A 17,232-nucleotide genomic window follows, 5' to 3' on the forward strand; every position below is an offset into this window, starting at 1 on the left:
TAATTGAGCAATAATTTATGGATTCTGCACGGCACTCTGTCCTCCCGTGAACCGTGTTATTTCCGCGCAACGGTGTGAAGGTGTTTTTTTTTTTTTTTTTTTTGCAGGTCCCTGGCAATTTTAACACATTCTATGTTAATACACATTTTTTTCAAGCAGAGGCCTGAAAACATTTCTGTCCCCGCATGCTCCACCAAGCACAGTTGGAGGAAACCCAATTTGCATGCAAATTAATGAGATGCGAGCCCGTTTTCATGGCGGAGACGGGGCCGAAATACGCCTGTTGACAGTTCCATTCTCTCTCACTCTCGTTTCATTCTTTCCCCTTCTATCTCCCGCCCGCACACACCCTCCACACATTCTCTCCGCCGCCTCTGTTCTCCCCGCGACGCAGGGCCAAGACCATCAGGAACACGGTGACAGTGAACCTGGAGCTCACGGCCGAGCAGTGGAAGAAGAAGTACGAGAAGGAGAAGGAGAAGAACAGGTCCATGAAGGAGGCCATGCAAAAGCTGGAGGCTGAGCTGAGCCGCTGGAGGAGAGGTAGAGGCTCACACTGCAAATATATAATAACAGTCTTCCTTGCAGGCTGGGGTATTTTTTTTTCCCGTGCCAAGCATCTGTGACCTTCTTCACAGTGCTGAGTTTTGTTTTTAGAGTCATAATGAGTTTGAATTTCTGGTCCGCCCACCACTTTCATCTGGACTGAAATAGCGCTGCTACTAGCGGGTGGTAGGCTCTGACATTGTGTGTGGACGCTCGTGTTGGTTGTGGATGACTCAATCGCCGAGCCAACTTTTCACACAAGAAGAGGATGTTGTTTTGGTGTGCACTGCCACCACAATAGCGTGCGGTCCAACTCTAATATACTTCAGTTTAATACTCCCGTGTTTTGGACTAATCTCAGTTTGGCAGCGTTCCCCCCAAAAATATGCACGGCTGTTTGGCGCTAACTTGAAGTGACAATGGCAAACGCCAGCTGCGGAATTTTGTGAATATTCCCAACGAATTTGACCACAAACCTACAACCGATAAATGTTTTACAGTGTAAACACAATGTAAATGCTGGGATTCGCTGGGAGCGTGATAGCTAGCCAGCGGATACAAACGTTAGCCGGCATGTTAATGTTATCAAAAGACAACCACATCCCATAAAAAATAAAAAAAATAAAAAATAAAAGCACATCAATGATGGTGCTCATCTGTCAGTAGTATGTATACTGTATATGCACAATTGTGCATAATGCAGAAACACACTGCCAGGTCATTCTTATTCTCTGCTACCATTTAAGCAAGTTGAGAAGTCAATATGGCATTAATTGTAGATGACTCAATTTTTTAACCGCTTTAAGTACATGGCATATGAATATACTTGTCAGTGTAAATACACTGCAAAATGTGCAGCCATCCAAAAATCTGATCCCAAATTCAAGAGAACAGAAAACAAAATGAATGAATGAATGGACGGACACACACACACACACACACACACACACACACACACACACACACACACACACACACACACACACACACACACACACACACACACACTAATCCTCACTCCAGTTTCAAAACACAGAAGCCCAGCTGAAGGTGTCGACCTTATACTAAACAGTGAACACCAGCCACCCTAAATCACCTCCCAGACGGCCTGATTACCAGCAGCTGAGGAGAACATCACAGCTGCACTCGATGTTCCTGATTAGCAGGGAAAGGCTGTGACCTGGATTTTGGATCCCTGACCACGACGCTTGCAAATTTACTTCCACTCCTCCCTTCAACTTAACATTCTGCAAAGCAAAATATGTTCTTGTTCTAATTAGGAACCAACATTCCTCGGTGCTGTTTTGCGCTTGTTTTAAATCAGCAGATGCCAGTGATAATTAGTCAAATTAACCTGGTGAGCAGCATCAGTCTTGTCCGTCGAAATGTTCTTATTAAGAAGAAAGGACGTTATGTAAACCGTTGGCTTTTTTTTTTTGACACAATATATGTCAAATTTAAAAAATGTATTTTGTCTCTTAGAAAACAAATGGTGTGTTTACTGCTAAAAGCACAACACCAGAGAATAGGATGCGTAGTTCCACGTGATATTGGTCTCGCGGTGCATCGAGGACTACTTACTAACAGCATTGAAATATTTAACAGCCTGTTAGCCGGAGGACACCGCTGCGTGAGTCTGTGTAAGTGCTGATTTAACATCCTTTGGTATCATCTGAGAATGCGCCACTGGTGATGTGAGCGGAGAGCTGCCAAACACGCCTGCTGGACTTGTGCCCAAAACACTTAAAAAGGGGTCCGTCGTAACCATTTCATTTTACTCAGAATTTCACGCTTTCGCGCAATTTGCTTCCCATCACAAAGGGCCGAGGCAAGAATCGCCGGAGGCTTCGCGTTTCCTGAATACTTCTGCATTTGAAATTCTCACGGCGCCGGCGGACCGTCGCGTCCGCGCACAAATAGAGTCGTAACTTACAGCCATCCTCTCCCGCGTCAACAACCTGAGTGCATGCGGCGGTGCACGAAGTCACTCACCCGGGAAAATCTGAGCCTCCCCCTCCAGCCGGACGGACCGTGGCTGAAATGTCAGTCCTCTCAATGGTTCTGATCGTCTGACATTTCAACCGTTGTAATAACTCTTGTCTGATGTCTAGATCATCCCCTCAGCACTTGACCTGACTTTTTAAAGAGTGCCTGAACGCATCGGAGTCGAGTGTCCATCAGTAAAAAACTCTTTGCTCCTGCTTCCAGGTAGTAGTGGAAGAATCTTCAGTGTCCCTCCTCCTCCTCCTCCTCCTGAGTCTCCCTGAGTCTCTCCATATCTTGCTATTAATTTCCTAATGGATCATTTTGACAACGTTGTTACCCCAGCTCGGCTCCTCACTGCTCCCTCTACGAGCTGCTCACCCCTGGGTCAAGCACTCCCAAGTTCACCTCCATCTGGTTCCCCATTAGTCCACCCTCGAGTCAGGCATGGCGCCGATCCAGCTGCTCTTACTGATGAGCGAAACCCTGACACGGACCTGGCCGAACCTCGCGGGTGAAAACATGGCAACTCGGTCGCTGCGTTCCGGGCATTAAAGCGGCGGTGAACTCTGTGTATTTTCAACCAGAAGCACATCTGAGCAGCTCATTTACATATACGAGCCACATTACAATGAGCTTGTTCCTTAAACGCTAAAGGCAACACACGGTCCCTTCATTAATATTTAACTTAAACCAAATATTTTATTCTAACCTCCACAGACACAAAGCTGTGTGTCTTCAAGGGCATCAGTGACGTTCTCACCAGGTTCTGTAGGTGTGTGTGTTAGTGTGAATGGGTGTGTGCTTGTGTGTCTTTCTATGTGGCCCTGCAAGCAACTGGCGACTTGTCCAGGGTGTAACCCTGCCTTTGCCCTATGACAGTTGGGATAGGCTCTAGTGCAGGAGGAACGGTTATAGAGGATGGATGGATGGATGGATGGATGGATAAATGGATGGATGGATGGATGGATGGATGGATGGATAAATGGATGGATGACAGTTGGGATAGGCTCTAGTGCAGGAGTAACCCTGCCTTTGCCCTATGACAGTTGGGATAGGCTCTAGTGCAGGAGGAACGGTTATAGAGGATGGATGGATGGATGGATGGATGGATAAATGGATGGATGGATGGATGGATGGATGGATGGATAAATGGATGGATGACAGTTGGGATAGGCTCTAGTGCAGGAGGAACGGTTATAGAGGATGGATGGATGGATGGATGGATGGATGGATGGATAAATGGATGGATGGATGGATGGATGGATGGATGGATGGATGGATGGATAAATGGATGGATGACAGTTGGGATAGGCTCGAGTGCAGGAGGAACGGTTATAGAGCATGGATGGATGGATGGATGATTGAATGATGGATGGATGGATGACAGTTGGGATAGGCTCTAGTGCAGGAGGAACGGTTATAGAGCATGGATGGATGAATGGATGATTGAATGATGGATGGATGGGATAGGCTCTAGTGCAGGAGGAACAGTTATAGAGCATGGATGGATGGATGGATGATTGAATGATGGATGGATGGGATAGGCTCTAGTGCAGGAGGAACGGTTATAGAGCATGGATGGATGGATGGATGATTGAATGATGGATGGATGGGATAGGCTCTAGTGCAGGAGGAACAGTTATAGAGCATGGATGGATGGATGGATGATTGAATGATGGATGGATGGATGACAGTTGGGATAGGCTCTAGTGCAGGAGGAACGGTTATAGAGCATGGATGGATGGATGGATGATTGAATGATGGATGGATGGATGACAGTTGGGATAGGCTCTAGTGCAGGAGGAACGGTTATAGAGCATGGATGGATGATTGAATGATGGATGGATGGGATAGGCTCTAGTGCAGGAGGAACAGTTATAGAGCATGGATGGATGGATGGATGATTGAATGATGGATGGATGGGATAGGCTCTAGTGCAGGAGGAACAGTTATAGAGGATGGATGGATGGATGGATGATTGAATGATGGATGGATGGGATAGGCTCTAGTGCAGGAGGAACGGTGATAGAAGATGGATGGATGGATTAATGGATGGATGGATGGGCGGGCATTCGTGACGCCTGCGTTCAAAAATACCAATCGTTTGTGCTAAATAAGCCACTCAGGGGAAATCACCCCCAGTTCTGATCCAGCTTCCACGTTCTAAATGCAATTACGTGCGGTGGAAATATTTACACCGCAAACTCTTGATCCGTCGCACCTCTGAGGGACGCATGCAGAACCTGATTGCTGCCGGAAGGAAACAGCGTCCGGCGAGAGGCCTGTTAATCTTCAGAGTGGCTGCCAGTCCAGGCTGCTTTCTGCGTCCCTCATGCCTCTAAAGTGCCTGAGCGGGCGCGGCATTAGCACACACGGCGGCTGCCGTGTTGCTTTGTGAAACGCGGGCGTTGCAGGGCGAGGCGGGCAAACGCGGAGCTCCGGCGAGGATTTCCCAGGTGCAGCGCGGCAACGAAAGAGCTCAGCTACACCTGAGAAGTGTGTCAAAAGCCGGCATGTGAACGCGTTCGCAAGTCGGGAAGGGACGTACACCGAAGATTAACCTGCTAATCCCTATTTACACATTCAATCCATAGGGGGGAGCTGGCTTTTTGCCCCGAGATAAGAGCGGCGCTGCAAATGCAACTCTGTCCTCCTCGTGCTCAGGTGAGGACGTCGTGCTGGAGCCCCTGAGCCCGGAGACGGACGACGCCTCCCTGGCGCCTGCCGGATCGGAGGAGCCGCTCCTGGACTTGTGCAGCCCGTGCACGCCGTGCACGCCCTGCACTCCCTGCAGCCCCTGCTCCTTCGCCTCCTCCATCGTGGTGCACATCTCGGAGGAGGAGCGGCAGAAGTACGAGGAGGAGATCCGCAAGCTCTACAAGCAGCTGGACGAGAAGGTGAGGGTGGCCGCCTGGGCGCCTGGGCGCCTGGGCGCATGCACGTGCACGCGCCCCCGGCTTACGTAATGTAAACCTACAGAGCGTGCAGCGCATGCATTATTCATTTTCATGAATTCCAGAGCAGGTTCATAGCAGCTCTTAATCAAGCACCTATTAGGAATAGATGCATCAGGGGGAATGATACTATTCCTCAGCACAATCCAATCAGCTTCATTTATTTAACACACTATCTATCTGTGTGTAGGTTCTGCTCTGCAGGCCCCTAAAGAGTCATTTCGGTGCATTTATTATTCCTATAAGATTTCCCGTTGAATATGCAGAAGCAGTCGTGCGCGGCGCAGCGACACAGTTTCTATTCCCTTTACGAGGCACACGAGCAAACATGTTTGTTGTTTCGCACATGCACACACGTCTTCAGAGTCGGACTGGGAGTTGTTTTTTTGTTTTTTCTGCCTATGCACCACAACAGCCACCACACAAGTACCAGACCCGACTGAAATCTGTGAAGCATTGTTTCAGAAGAAAAATCACTCCCAGTCGGTTTGTTGTGCTCCATTGTCAAGTGTCAAATTGTCAGTTATCTTGTGCCGTTTATTTTTAATTCTGGAATTAATTCTTTTTTTCGGACGGTGTGAACCAACTCACTTGGCTTCCATCTGTGCTTCGAGTTGACAAAACCCCCGAAAAACGGAAAAAAAAAAGTGCGATTTGGATGGGCAGCGTGTGCGCTGAAGCACAGCGATGCCGCTGACCGGCTGTCTGGTTTGTCGCCGCAGGATGACGAGATCAACCACCAGAGCCAGATGGTGGAGAAGCTGAAGGAGCAGATGCTCGACCAGGAGGAGGTAGACGACCTCTGCTTTCTGTCTTTTCATCCGTTTTGTCTGCGGCGGCTACCACTTTAGCGGCCCGTTTAGCGGGACCCAGCCGCGAGAGGGTTTATTATCTTGCCCTTGACCGGATGGGAAAACTTTCACCGTGTTTTTGACGATGAAAAGCGTCCGTTCGAGATAGAAAATGTGCCTCCGACCTTTGAAAAGAGAGCGTGGTGGGACCTTTGCAGTGAATATTAGATGAGTGTTGATGCTCTGGATGGGCGGGGAGAACCCCTACCACCACCACCACTGCCCCACCCCCGCTTAATGTTCCCCCCTTACATAAGCCGAGGCCCGTCTTGAAATGCCACTTACGGGCCGAGGAGCGGTTGAAAAAGGCGCCATTAAAAGCTAATTAGGAGGGGGATGTTTACAGCCAGCGCTCCGTCACACGGTGACTAAACCGCAGAGCTGAAGCAGCCTGAAGCGACACATTTCCCCACTGGCAATATTAGTTTAACCCAGTGTGTGAAATACCCGTGAATATTTGCGGTGGGGAGGTGGTGGGGAGGAGTAACAATCCGGCTGATTGTTGCTCAATACCAATGTAGACTTCCTCAACATGCAGCATACATATTTTTAAAACTTGAGCATAAGACAGGCATATATATACTGTACATATGTGTGTGTGTGTGTGTGTGTGTGTGTATATATATATGCATATAAACACACACACACACACACATATATATATACATATATATATATATATATACATATATGTGTATATATACATACAAATGAATATATATGCCTATATATACATATACACATATGTATATTGACATATATATATATAGTACTACCCAGAAAATTAGAATATCCTGAAAAGGTTGTAGTATTTCTGCAATTCAACTTAAAAGGTGAATGTGACATATTATATAAACTAAAATTATATAAAAATAATAATATGCAAATCAATATATTTCAAGTTTTTATTTCTTTGGATTTTTCTGATCAGGTCTTGCAGCTTAAAAAAAAAACTCAAATTCAAAAACTCAGAAAATTAGAATGTTACATAAAGACAAATCTTTATGAAAATCTTAATCAGCAAAGTTACAACAAGGAACTGCTTGAGATATGTCAATTTGCGTGTAATGGCTCAATAATTTGTTGATTTCATCTTTACTTGAAATTCAAATTTTTGTGGTAGTACCTGTATGTATGTATGTAATATATGTACCGTTTGAGATCCGCTCAAATTTTGCTTTGAGGCTTTCAGGTGGTATTAATGCGCCCTGGTTTTATCCCTCCCTTGAATTGGGGGGGGGGGGGGGGGGGTCACTGTGGGGTCACGCTGGCACGGTGTAACCTAGCCAACCGCGTCCCGTGCGTGACGGTATTGTAATTTTACGTCGGTGCGGGCACCCCGGCTAGAGTGACATTCATATTTAATAGCGTCCATTTGGCGGAATAACCCCGGCTGCGGCGCAGGAGTGCGCGGGAGCAATCATCACAGTGGCGCGGTAATATCGGCTCTCGCAGCGTCCAGTGATGATATGAATATGTAAAATGCGAGTCATCTGTCAGACGGCTGCGGCGCAGCGGGACAAGTGGGGACTATTAACGGCAGCGTAAAGAGGCACTGTAGAGGGAACACAGCGGGTCGGCCTAATGAAGAGCAAATAAACTGCCGCGTGCTCTTTGTCTCGGCCCGACCGGAATCTATTCTAATTGTATTCACGGACGACTCCCCTCTCCCGTGTTGTTCCCTCAGCTCCTGGCGTCGTCCAGGGGCGACAGCGAGCGGGTGCAGTCGGAACTGGGCCGCCTGCAGACGGAGAACGACTCCGCCAAGGCCGAGGTGAAGGAGGTGCTGCAGGCCCTGGAGGAGCTGGCCGTCAACTTCGACCAGAAGAGCCTGGAGGTGGAGGAGAAGAGCGCGCAGAACAAGCTGCTGGCCGAAGAGCTGTCCAAGAAAATGGTGGGTCGCTTCGGTCCCGACAGCGGACGTGGAAACATGAGCGGTGAAAAAAAGATAAACCAAAGGCAAAAATGGCAATTGGAAAGTCTTAACGTTGGCTCCAACTGATGGTCGAAAAGAAACGTTCAGCTAAATTAAATGGCCGATGAGGGCTTTTAAAGATTAAACGCGCTATATTTTCTTCAGGTGCCGAGGATTTTTGTCGATTTTATGTCTCCTGCCTTCTCAAAAATACGCGTAACTACCTGATAAAAATGTAATTACAGCACTTGAGTCGAGTTAAAAAAAAAATGAAAGGAGACAAAAGCCAAGTGGTTCGTGTAGTCCTGAACGGTGCTGATGAAAGAGTGGATTGTCAAGTACAATGTGAAAAAAAAGAAAAGAAAACAACCTACCAGTGATGCAAAAAAAAAAAATCCAGAAGCCTGAATAGTTTCATACCATGACCACAATAACCAAACTGACTCCTTCTGCTGAAGGTGAGCCATCAAAAGCGGCTGCGTGAAATTATTTCAAAGGCCGTCCGCCTGTGATGGACGGCAGCGTTTGTCAAAGGCCCGGCCAGTTCAATAAGATGCTGAAACTCCGCAAATATGACTTATTGATGATGTTCCGCTTTTATCACAAGGTTCCTCTCGGCGACTGTGTTCAGGAGGCTTTCTATTCACACACGTCCACGCCGGAGTTTGAAAAGCCTTTGAAAGAGTTGGGAACGCTGCATCTCTGGTTATTGACGGTTTGGAGTTTTTCAGATCATCAAGGCAGAGGAAACCTTTTCTCTTTTTTGCCCCACTCAGTTACCGTTTCAGTGTGACGACGCCCTGCGGGAAGACCACTTTTTCCACTGCGCGTGTGTTTTTTCTCAGTTTTTCTTTTTGGTTTCATGTATATAATCACTGACTCGCTTCAGTGCTCTAATGGTAATTTAATCGTAAGCGAGAGAGCAAACCATAGCAACGGAGCTTAAGTCTCGAATGAAAATTGCGACTTTTTTGCTTTGTATTCAAGTTTCAAGTGGACCAAAAAACATTTTTAAATGTGTTAAATGTGCTTCTCAATATATATCTATATCAATTTTTACGTATTAGTCTATATGTGAGTATGAGTGACAGATGAAAGCCATCACTTGAGGTCCCGATGAAAACTCTTGAGGCTGACAATCTGTGCTTGCAGAGCAACATCCTTCACCTCCCTGAACCCTCCTCAATATTTCATGCCGGGTGCAACAATCTGCCGCCGCGTCCTCCCCCAACTCTGTGTCTCTCTTGGAATCGGGTCCGCTCATCAAAAGACTTGACATCGTAACAACTCACGGCGTTTATTCCACTTCACTTTCACTCTCTTTAAGTGTCTCCCTGCTCTTTCTCACATTGAAGTCTCACCCTCGGTGACATCTGTTGCGCAACGCTGGCACAAGTGTGGAAGTCCCGCTTCTGGTTGGGTGACAATCCTGCATGCCAGCTGCCATGCTAACGTGCACAGTTGTGGCTTGACACAATTTCCCCCTAATCTGGCAACGCAGCTGGGCTCCTCCCGCTCGTCCGTCTTGCCAGCCTCCCATTAGACTGCATTTTCGGTCCATCTTAATTGTCCATGGATTACATAGCAAATCATCTTCCTTTACGGATAAAGAAGCAGTAAGTACGAGAAAAGTTAAGTTGTGATGAAAGTAGTGTGTGAGTTGCTGCTGCTAGTGGGAATTGCCTGTTGCTATAGCAACATTTATTGGCGGAACCGGGCAGTACTTCGATATTGAAATGACGGCGTAGAATGCACTGAAGGCTTTTTATCGGCAGCACTTGCAACTCTCATCGGAAAGAGTGTTACATTACGTTACGCAGAGCCACATGTAGCAGCTAGCCAGCAGCTAACAGTGATGGGCAGCTTAGGTTGACCCACGTGCTAGGAAACCTTTGGCCTGAGCTTCTCGCTAAAGGCTAATTCTGGCAAATACGTTTTATTGATTGATTAGAATGGATATTAAGACATTTGAGAATACAAAATAAAAGCCATCGGCAGATCAAAATCTTCAGACAAGTAACATGGTCATCCGCAATATGCGAAAAAGGAGTAGTAGTTAGCATACGCTTATTTAAACGTTACATCTGGCACGCCGGGCTCCATTGGACCTCTTTGCCATTTGAGAAACAGTGCAATCCAGCGACAACATTTATCACTCTCCTACCCACCGTCTCATTTTCTTCACCTCTGCTGGCATCAGAATCACCTTATCTGCAGGAGGCCTCGCTCCCGGTCACCACCTATTCATCAGCGCCCGTAATTCACCCCCTCTGAGAAGAGCTCCCTTTTATATTGGTGATTAACTCCATTCATCATTCAGTCAGCCGTCTCCAGTGTTTCCATACCTTCATAAATCTCCTTTCAGTTAAACCTTTCCCACTACGCCTCATTTTCCCCTCCACTTTCCCTATACTTAATCGCAAATAAATCAATCTCAAGCAATTATTTACATCCAGCATTAACTCAGCTAATGTTTTGATACAGGAAGTGACCCGGAAAATCTTCCCATGGCCCGAAGTTAATGAGGGGGATGAAGATGGAGATGTTTCTCTAAGAGAAAGCGTTTTTATTTTCTTCGCTCAAGCGATGATCTAACGAGGCATCAACCAAAATACTCCTTTAAAAGGAGCACAAGTGCATTATTTGTGCAACATTTATTATAATGAGGCACATTTACCATTCTATTGACGGCATTTGCTGCTGGTGTTGGGATTTAGTAATTAGCTGTTTCTCACAGTTACAGTGCATCAAACTGTGAGAGCAAGATGAGCACCATCAATGTTATTCCCCCCAAATTCCCAAATCTTGAATCTGAATTATAATTTTAAATAGTTATTCTGTGCATATTTCACATGCAGATGCAATCTTTGCTCATGAAAGACTGAACATTGGAAGGGAAACAGAATTATTCATGTGTTGCTTTCGATAAACATAAGGGACAATTTAGGTAAATATGAAGAGTTGCTTGTGTTACTGTTTTTCATTCTGACATTGACTAGTTCTTTATCTGGGCGTGCTTGGTGGAGCATTTCCCACATATGTTAAGTTAAATTCAAAATGTGGGATCAATGTGGGAAAGAGCCCTAAAAAAGATTTTGAACGACGAGGCCCATATCTGACAAAAACTTGCAAGGTGATTGGCTGATGGCTTTGCCTGCCAGCATAATAACAGATTTCTTCCCTTCCAGTTAATGCACACAGTAACAGCGTAAGGCTCCCAACTGGTGCAATTGGAGAGACTCATGATGGTCATTGCCCTATTGCAGGTCAGGATGATGAAGTGGTGCACGTTCTGCTACAACAGCATGATCCAAACTGCAGGCCAAGCTGAATATAATGTGTTTTTTGTTCTTGTTTGGTCAGATGTGCTTTGGCCGGTGCTCTGAAATAAATTTCCTCTTGGGGAAAATAAAGTCTGGGTTCTATCCTGCACTCACGTATATCAGGCTGACGGCAAACCGAAAGTCAAGTTATGGGTCCAGAAAGCGACAGTAAACTTCAGTCAAGGCTGGCAGAGAAGTTAAAACACAACTTTTTAACTCGGAAGTCCGTGACCTGACTCTTGTCCACTGAAGAGAAAGATTTTGACTGCTGTTGTCACCTGTTTCCCTGATGAGAAAAAATAATTGACTATCTCATTGCCCTCAATCATGCATCCATGTCGCCCTATTCACAAGCTTGCAGTTCCGTCTCTTTTCCTGGTAAACCACCTCTTTCTCATTAAAGTTACTACTTTCTGGTCCACTCTACTTTGATGACAATTTAGTTGCCAGTTTGACTTAAAGCGAATCTGCAGGGTTATTCATCATTCAGCTTCAGAATTAGAATTACTGGGGGGAAATTATTAGTAACTATTTAAATCATCGGTATGTGCTTATTATACAAAATCTGTTCACAGTTGCAAAGATTTGCTCAACAAAGAGACCAAAATACAAAAACAATCAGTTTTGTAACAGCAGTCCTGAGTGACATTGATAACCATAACTTCAAAAATGAGCTCTTGTACTCGTGGTACCAAAATTTAATTATGATGAATTAAAAAATCAGTAACTTTCTTGTCCAGTTAATTACTCTTAAGCCTTTTGTGGCTGCAGCCGAGGGTGAGAGTACTGCCTGCTTGCAGAGCAGAGAGCAAAGCTCCATCACTGGCTCTGCCTGATGCATTCATCCAGCACCAAGGCCATCACCACCAGCGTCACTACGCTATTGATTTCTAATTTAGTGGCCCTTATCTTTTTCTGCCCGGGTTGCCAGGATGGAAATTAGGTCAGGTCGGACGTTTGCAGCAGCTGCAGTTTGTTTTGTTTGTTTGTTTGTTTTTTTTTTTTGCACTTTTTTTTTTCTTTCACTCTTGTAGTCATCACAGCCGTACCTGCTCCTCTGCCCCCACAGACACACCTGGTGGCGCTGGAGGTGGAGCTGTCCCGTACCCAGGAAGTGAGCAGCCACCAGAGGAAACGCACCGCTGAGTTTGTCAATGTGATGATGAAGGACCTGAGCGAGTTCAGCGCCATCGTGGGCAACAGAGACATCAAGCTGGTGAGCGGGACACAAGGCGGCGCTACTTAAAACACTCTCGTCCCCGCACCTCAGTGTGAACAAAGTCAGAATAATAATTGAAATATTTAATGGAAAAGAAATTCTACCCATGTATTTTTTAAGGCCGAGTGTAAAAATGAGGACATCCTAGTTTTTTGTGTTTAAAAGTAGCCTCTGAGGGCCTTTGAGCTCATCCTATATTTACTTGCAAACAAAATTAAGACATTCCCGTAATGCGCATGCTGCTGTTGCTAATACTCGGCCCAAGACACACTGTTATTTTTGTTTGAACATATTCACGAGGTGCAAATAAGCAGGAGAGTCATTTGGATTTGTAAGTCTTGTTGTAAGTTTTGTTCCTCATAAACAGTGGGAACACTATACAAAAGCAAAAAACGCACTGAAAGTGAGAGCAGGGTGGAACATTCAGTCTCTCTTAGGAATCATTTTCTAAAAATGTATCTTAAATTTGTTGACATTTTTTTACGAATATGGAAACAAATGTTTTCTTATATTCAATATGTCCTTTCTCCTGTGGAAAACATGGAACTGGGTTATAGGAACACAGTGTCTCCGCCATCCAACTTTGATTGATTTTGCTATTTGAGTGCAGCTTCATACTCTGCAGTTGCATCTGGTGCATTTTTGCTTAATGTCACCGCTTTCCTAATGGCTGTGTGTATCATCAAAAGCAATTCCCTCCCCCGTCCTCTCTCCCTCCCTCGCTCAATCTTCAGCCGACAGTTCCGCCGGCCTTTCAAACGTCTCTCTCCCTCTCTGTCTCGTTTGTCATCAGCCCATGGAGATCACCGGCGTGATCGAGGAGGAGTTCACCGTGGCTCGCCTCTACATCAGCAAGATCAAGTCGGAGGTGAAGTCCATGGTGAAGCGTTGCCACAACCTGGAAAACCTTCAGACGGAGTGCCACCGCAAGATGGAGGAGACGGACAGGGAGATGTCCTCCTGCCACCTCCGCATTTCCCAGGTGACGATTGATGGTGGTGGTGAGGAACATCTCCGAGACATCTCAGGCACTTGCATGACGGATGTTCGCCAGCGGAGAGCGTGGATAAGAGGCGGAGGGGGCGTGTCGCAGATAGGTTGGAACGGGTGGAGCGAAGTGTCAGGAGTGATAAAATAGTGTCGGCGAGAGTGAAGGGAAAGGTGTCATAAATGGCGGTGAGAGCAGCGACGTCATCAGCGCTGAGGAGAACACGGGAGCCACGGGCTGGAGGTAGCAGAGAGGAACATGCTGAGCTACTCGTTGGGATCCATCACATGGACAGTTTGTGTTCCATGTTTGGAGTTAAAGCCAGAAGCTGTGTTTCCATTATCCCTTAGAATTGCCGGACACTGGGCTTCCTACACCAACATACGTGGACCTGCTAAAGAGAGACGTGAGTGCGGAAAATACTGGAGAACTCACAGGTGGAAGATCGGGATAGCTGGAGACTTCGTTGGAAGGCCCGTCAGAGGACGACCCAGTAGTAGTAGTAGTAGAATTGCGCAAAACCTAAATATCGCAATAAAAAACTGGTCATGGAAACGGCTAAAAGGTTTTGACGCTCTCATGAGGTGGTTTTTCAGACGTATCGATATAGAGGTATAACAAAAGAGTGTCATGGAAAGACCTTTTTCGCTTTTACACGTCAGTGGACGAGACGTTTGGGGTCACGTGACCAGTTCACTTGAAGTGAAAATGCTGCGTTCTGATGATGTGAGCAATCAAAGAGAAAAATAAAACAACCATTCTTGACAGCAAACAACGTCATAATGCAGAAATGTTGTACCTCCATCCTTCTCAAAGTGGGCTCTCGCGGGACGAGATTCCACGAGAATTACGGCGAATGCGCTTGGCACCATTCAGTGGAAACGCGTGCAAATCGCAATTGTACTTTGTTGAAATTTTTAACAAATATCGCTTTTATTTTACGTAAAACTGTCATGGAAACGCAGCCAGAGAGGCCAGACTGGGATGTTCTGAAGGGACGGAGGATATATCATTAGAAGGATGCTGAGGTTGGAACCGGCTGGCAGGAGGACCAGAGGAAGAGCAAAGGGCAGACTGATGGATGTTAGTGCAAGAGGACATTGAGTCAGTTGGCGTGAGAGGAGACAGTGAGATGGAGGCGGTTGATTGGCTGTGGCCACCACTGAACGGAACCGCTCAAAGAAAATTAAGAAGATAGGAACAATCTTGGCCAGCAGCAGCAGCTAAAACCTTTGAGGAATGTTTCAGGTACTTCACTCTTCATCATACTGATATCAGAGTTATGGCTGCCACTGAAGTGAAGTTACCATTGTGTAAAGCGCTCTGTGCTTGAATGCCTCCTTAGAGTAACGGCACCCCCGCCGCCTCCCACCACCACCAAAGGCTCCTACAATAGGATCCATTTATTTCCAGATTGTTTTCTTTGTGTTTCAGGCTTAGAGCCTCTTTGACTTTATCGCCACGAGCAAATTCAGTGAAATTGGAGCAACCCTTGAATGGGGAATTCCTTCCAACGCTGTGTTTCTGCACCTGAATGCGAAATCCGTCGCTTTTTCTTCTCTGCGTCTGACAAGCGCGTCTCTGCCGTTTTCCAGCACGAGGCGAAGATCCGCTCGCTCACCGAGTACACGCAGAGCGTGGAGCTGAGGAAGAGACAGCTGGAGGACAGCTACGACCGTCTGAGCCAGGAGCTGGCCGAGCTTCAAGCCCGAGGTAGAGTGACGTCATTATTCGGGTCATCACTGAGGAACATATAAGGATGCGTTCAGACTGCAGGCGAATCTGATTCAAATCCGATTCCGTCTCACATCCGATTTTCAGGGCTCACTGTCCACACTGTTTCTAGCAAGTATCCAAATGGGATCGGGCTCTGTTCACATCACGGACAGTCGAAACCGATCCGTGTGTTTGGAGCTGCTCAAACTATTATACGATTTCAAACGACCTCCAGAAGATGGTTTCAATCCGTTTTGCAAAAGTCGGATTTCGTGTGATTTGTGACTGTTCAGACTACAAAAGAGCCGTCCGGTTTCAATCAGGACGGGCTATAAATCGGACTTTGGCAGGCAGTCTGAACGAGGTCGACACAACACCTGTAAAACGAACATGGCCGTTAAGTGAAATCTGACATGACAGCACAAAACGCTCAAGGATCAATGGAACTCAAAACGCAGAAGATATTTGCAATAAAATAGTCCTCGATCCAGGGCGGAACACTAACCTGAAGGGCTCTACCTGTCTCCTGACTCTGAGGAAGCTGAGAACATCAATATGGCGAGACAGGAAATGATTCACGCTTGTTAAATGGGGCAGAATATGCAGCCCCGGGTGCAAAAATTAATCAATATTTTCAATCAGCGAGGCAGCCTGAATGCCACGGGTTAGAAAAATATTAAAGAAAATCCAGCGCTGCGAAAGCTAAATTTCGAAGTTGAGCCTCTAAAATCATTAAATTTATGACATGACTAAAAAAGAAAAAACCTCTCTGTAAAAAAAAAGAAAAAAAGCAGAAAAGTGAAATGAATGCCCGTCGCTGTATCTCAGCTGCAGCGAAACACAGGCGATAGAAATCTACTTCTTTGGCCTCAAAAGTGGGACGGGGAGAGGACCTCGTGTCCGATCGCACAAAGAAAAACAAGAACGCAATTAGCCGCTGCCACTCCCAGGACACTGACACACAGCTGGCAGAGTCAGGCCAGGGGTAAATTGAGTCTTTCTTCTCTCGATGCCCCGAGGATCCGCCTCGGATAACCTGTCGATTCCAGGGCCGAGTAAATCAGCCGGAGCCGCGCTCCGGTCGGCTGGAAGTCATTACAGGCGCAGATTAATGCAAAAGGGCTGCGGATCACGGTGACCGCGCCATCCGACTCCAGCCTGGGGAAGGAGGTGGTGAGGTTGGCGGTGGTGTTATTTAATCATCATCGGCAGCCGAGGTGCTGCGGGACGAGCTAACACTCCCGAGCACTGTGTTTTTCGTCGGGAGTCGCGATGCTGTCACCTCCTTCTAACGTCACACACGGATCCTCCGTGTTCCTCTCCTCTCTCTCTCTCTCTCTCTCTCTCTCTCTCTCTCTCTCTCTCGCTCACAATCTCTCCGTTTTTCCTCCTGTTTGTCCACGTGCCTCAGAACGCATGTCGCAGCTAACCGGAGGGAAGACTCACACGCCGGACCGGGATTGGTGCGACGTTCAAGTAAGCACGTCTCCACTCGCGCCGTCGTTCCCGACGTTCCCGCCTGTCATGGCGATGACTCCCCCTTAAGTGCAAATCGCATAAAGACAGACAACAGGACGCCTGGATCTGCCCCGAGGTTACAAAATCATACCGTTAAAAAAAAAAAAAAAATTGACTTTTATTTTTCTATCTCCCACCGTCAGGGTTGAATTTCTCTTGTGGCAGTTCTCGCTCGGTTGCCTAGCAGCGAGAGACATGGTCGGCTCATAAAATAAA

The 17,232-nt window shown here is 46.6% G+C and overlaps 1 protein-coding gene across 1 annotated transcript in view; it reads left to right on the forward strand.

Moving 5' to 3' along the window:
* The window catches only part of kif5ab (kinesin family member 5A, b), a 61,426-nt gene that overhangs the window by 28,875 nt on the left and 15,319 nt on the right, over positions 1-17,232 (forward strand). The window contains exons 11-18 of the mRNA XM_076025270.1: positions 395-543; positions 5,197-5,429; positions 6,209-6,277; positions 8,025-8,231; positions 12,645-12,791; positions 13,588-13,776; positions 15,378-15,495; positions 16,910-16,974. Of these exons, the coding sequence (XP_075881385.1) occupies positions 395-543; positions 5,197-5,429; positions 6,209-6,277; positions 8,025-8,231; positions 12,645-12,791; positions 13,588-13,776; positions 15,378-15,495; positions 16,910-16,974 (1,177 nt within the window). The remainder of the gene's footprint in view (positions 1-394; positions 544-5,196; positions 5,430-6,208; positions 6,278-8,024; positions 8,232-12,644; positions 12,792-13,587; positions 13,777-15,377; positions 15,496-16,909; positions 16,975-17,232) is intronic.

Source organism: Nelusetta ayraudi, unplaced genomic scaffold (genome assembly GCF_046127955.1).
Source record: "Nelusetta ayraudi isolate G7.1 ecotype Tasmania unplaced genomic scaffold, CSIRO-AGI_Nayr_v1 ptg000017l, whole genome shotgun sequence".
In the NCBI taxonomy this organism is placed as follows: Eukaryota; Metazoa; Chordata; class Actinopteri; order Tetraodontiformes; family Monacanthidae; genus Nelusetta; species Nelusetta ayraudi.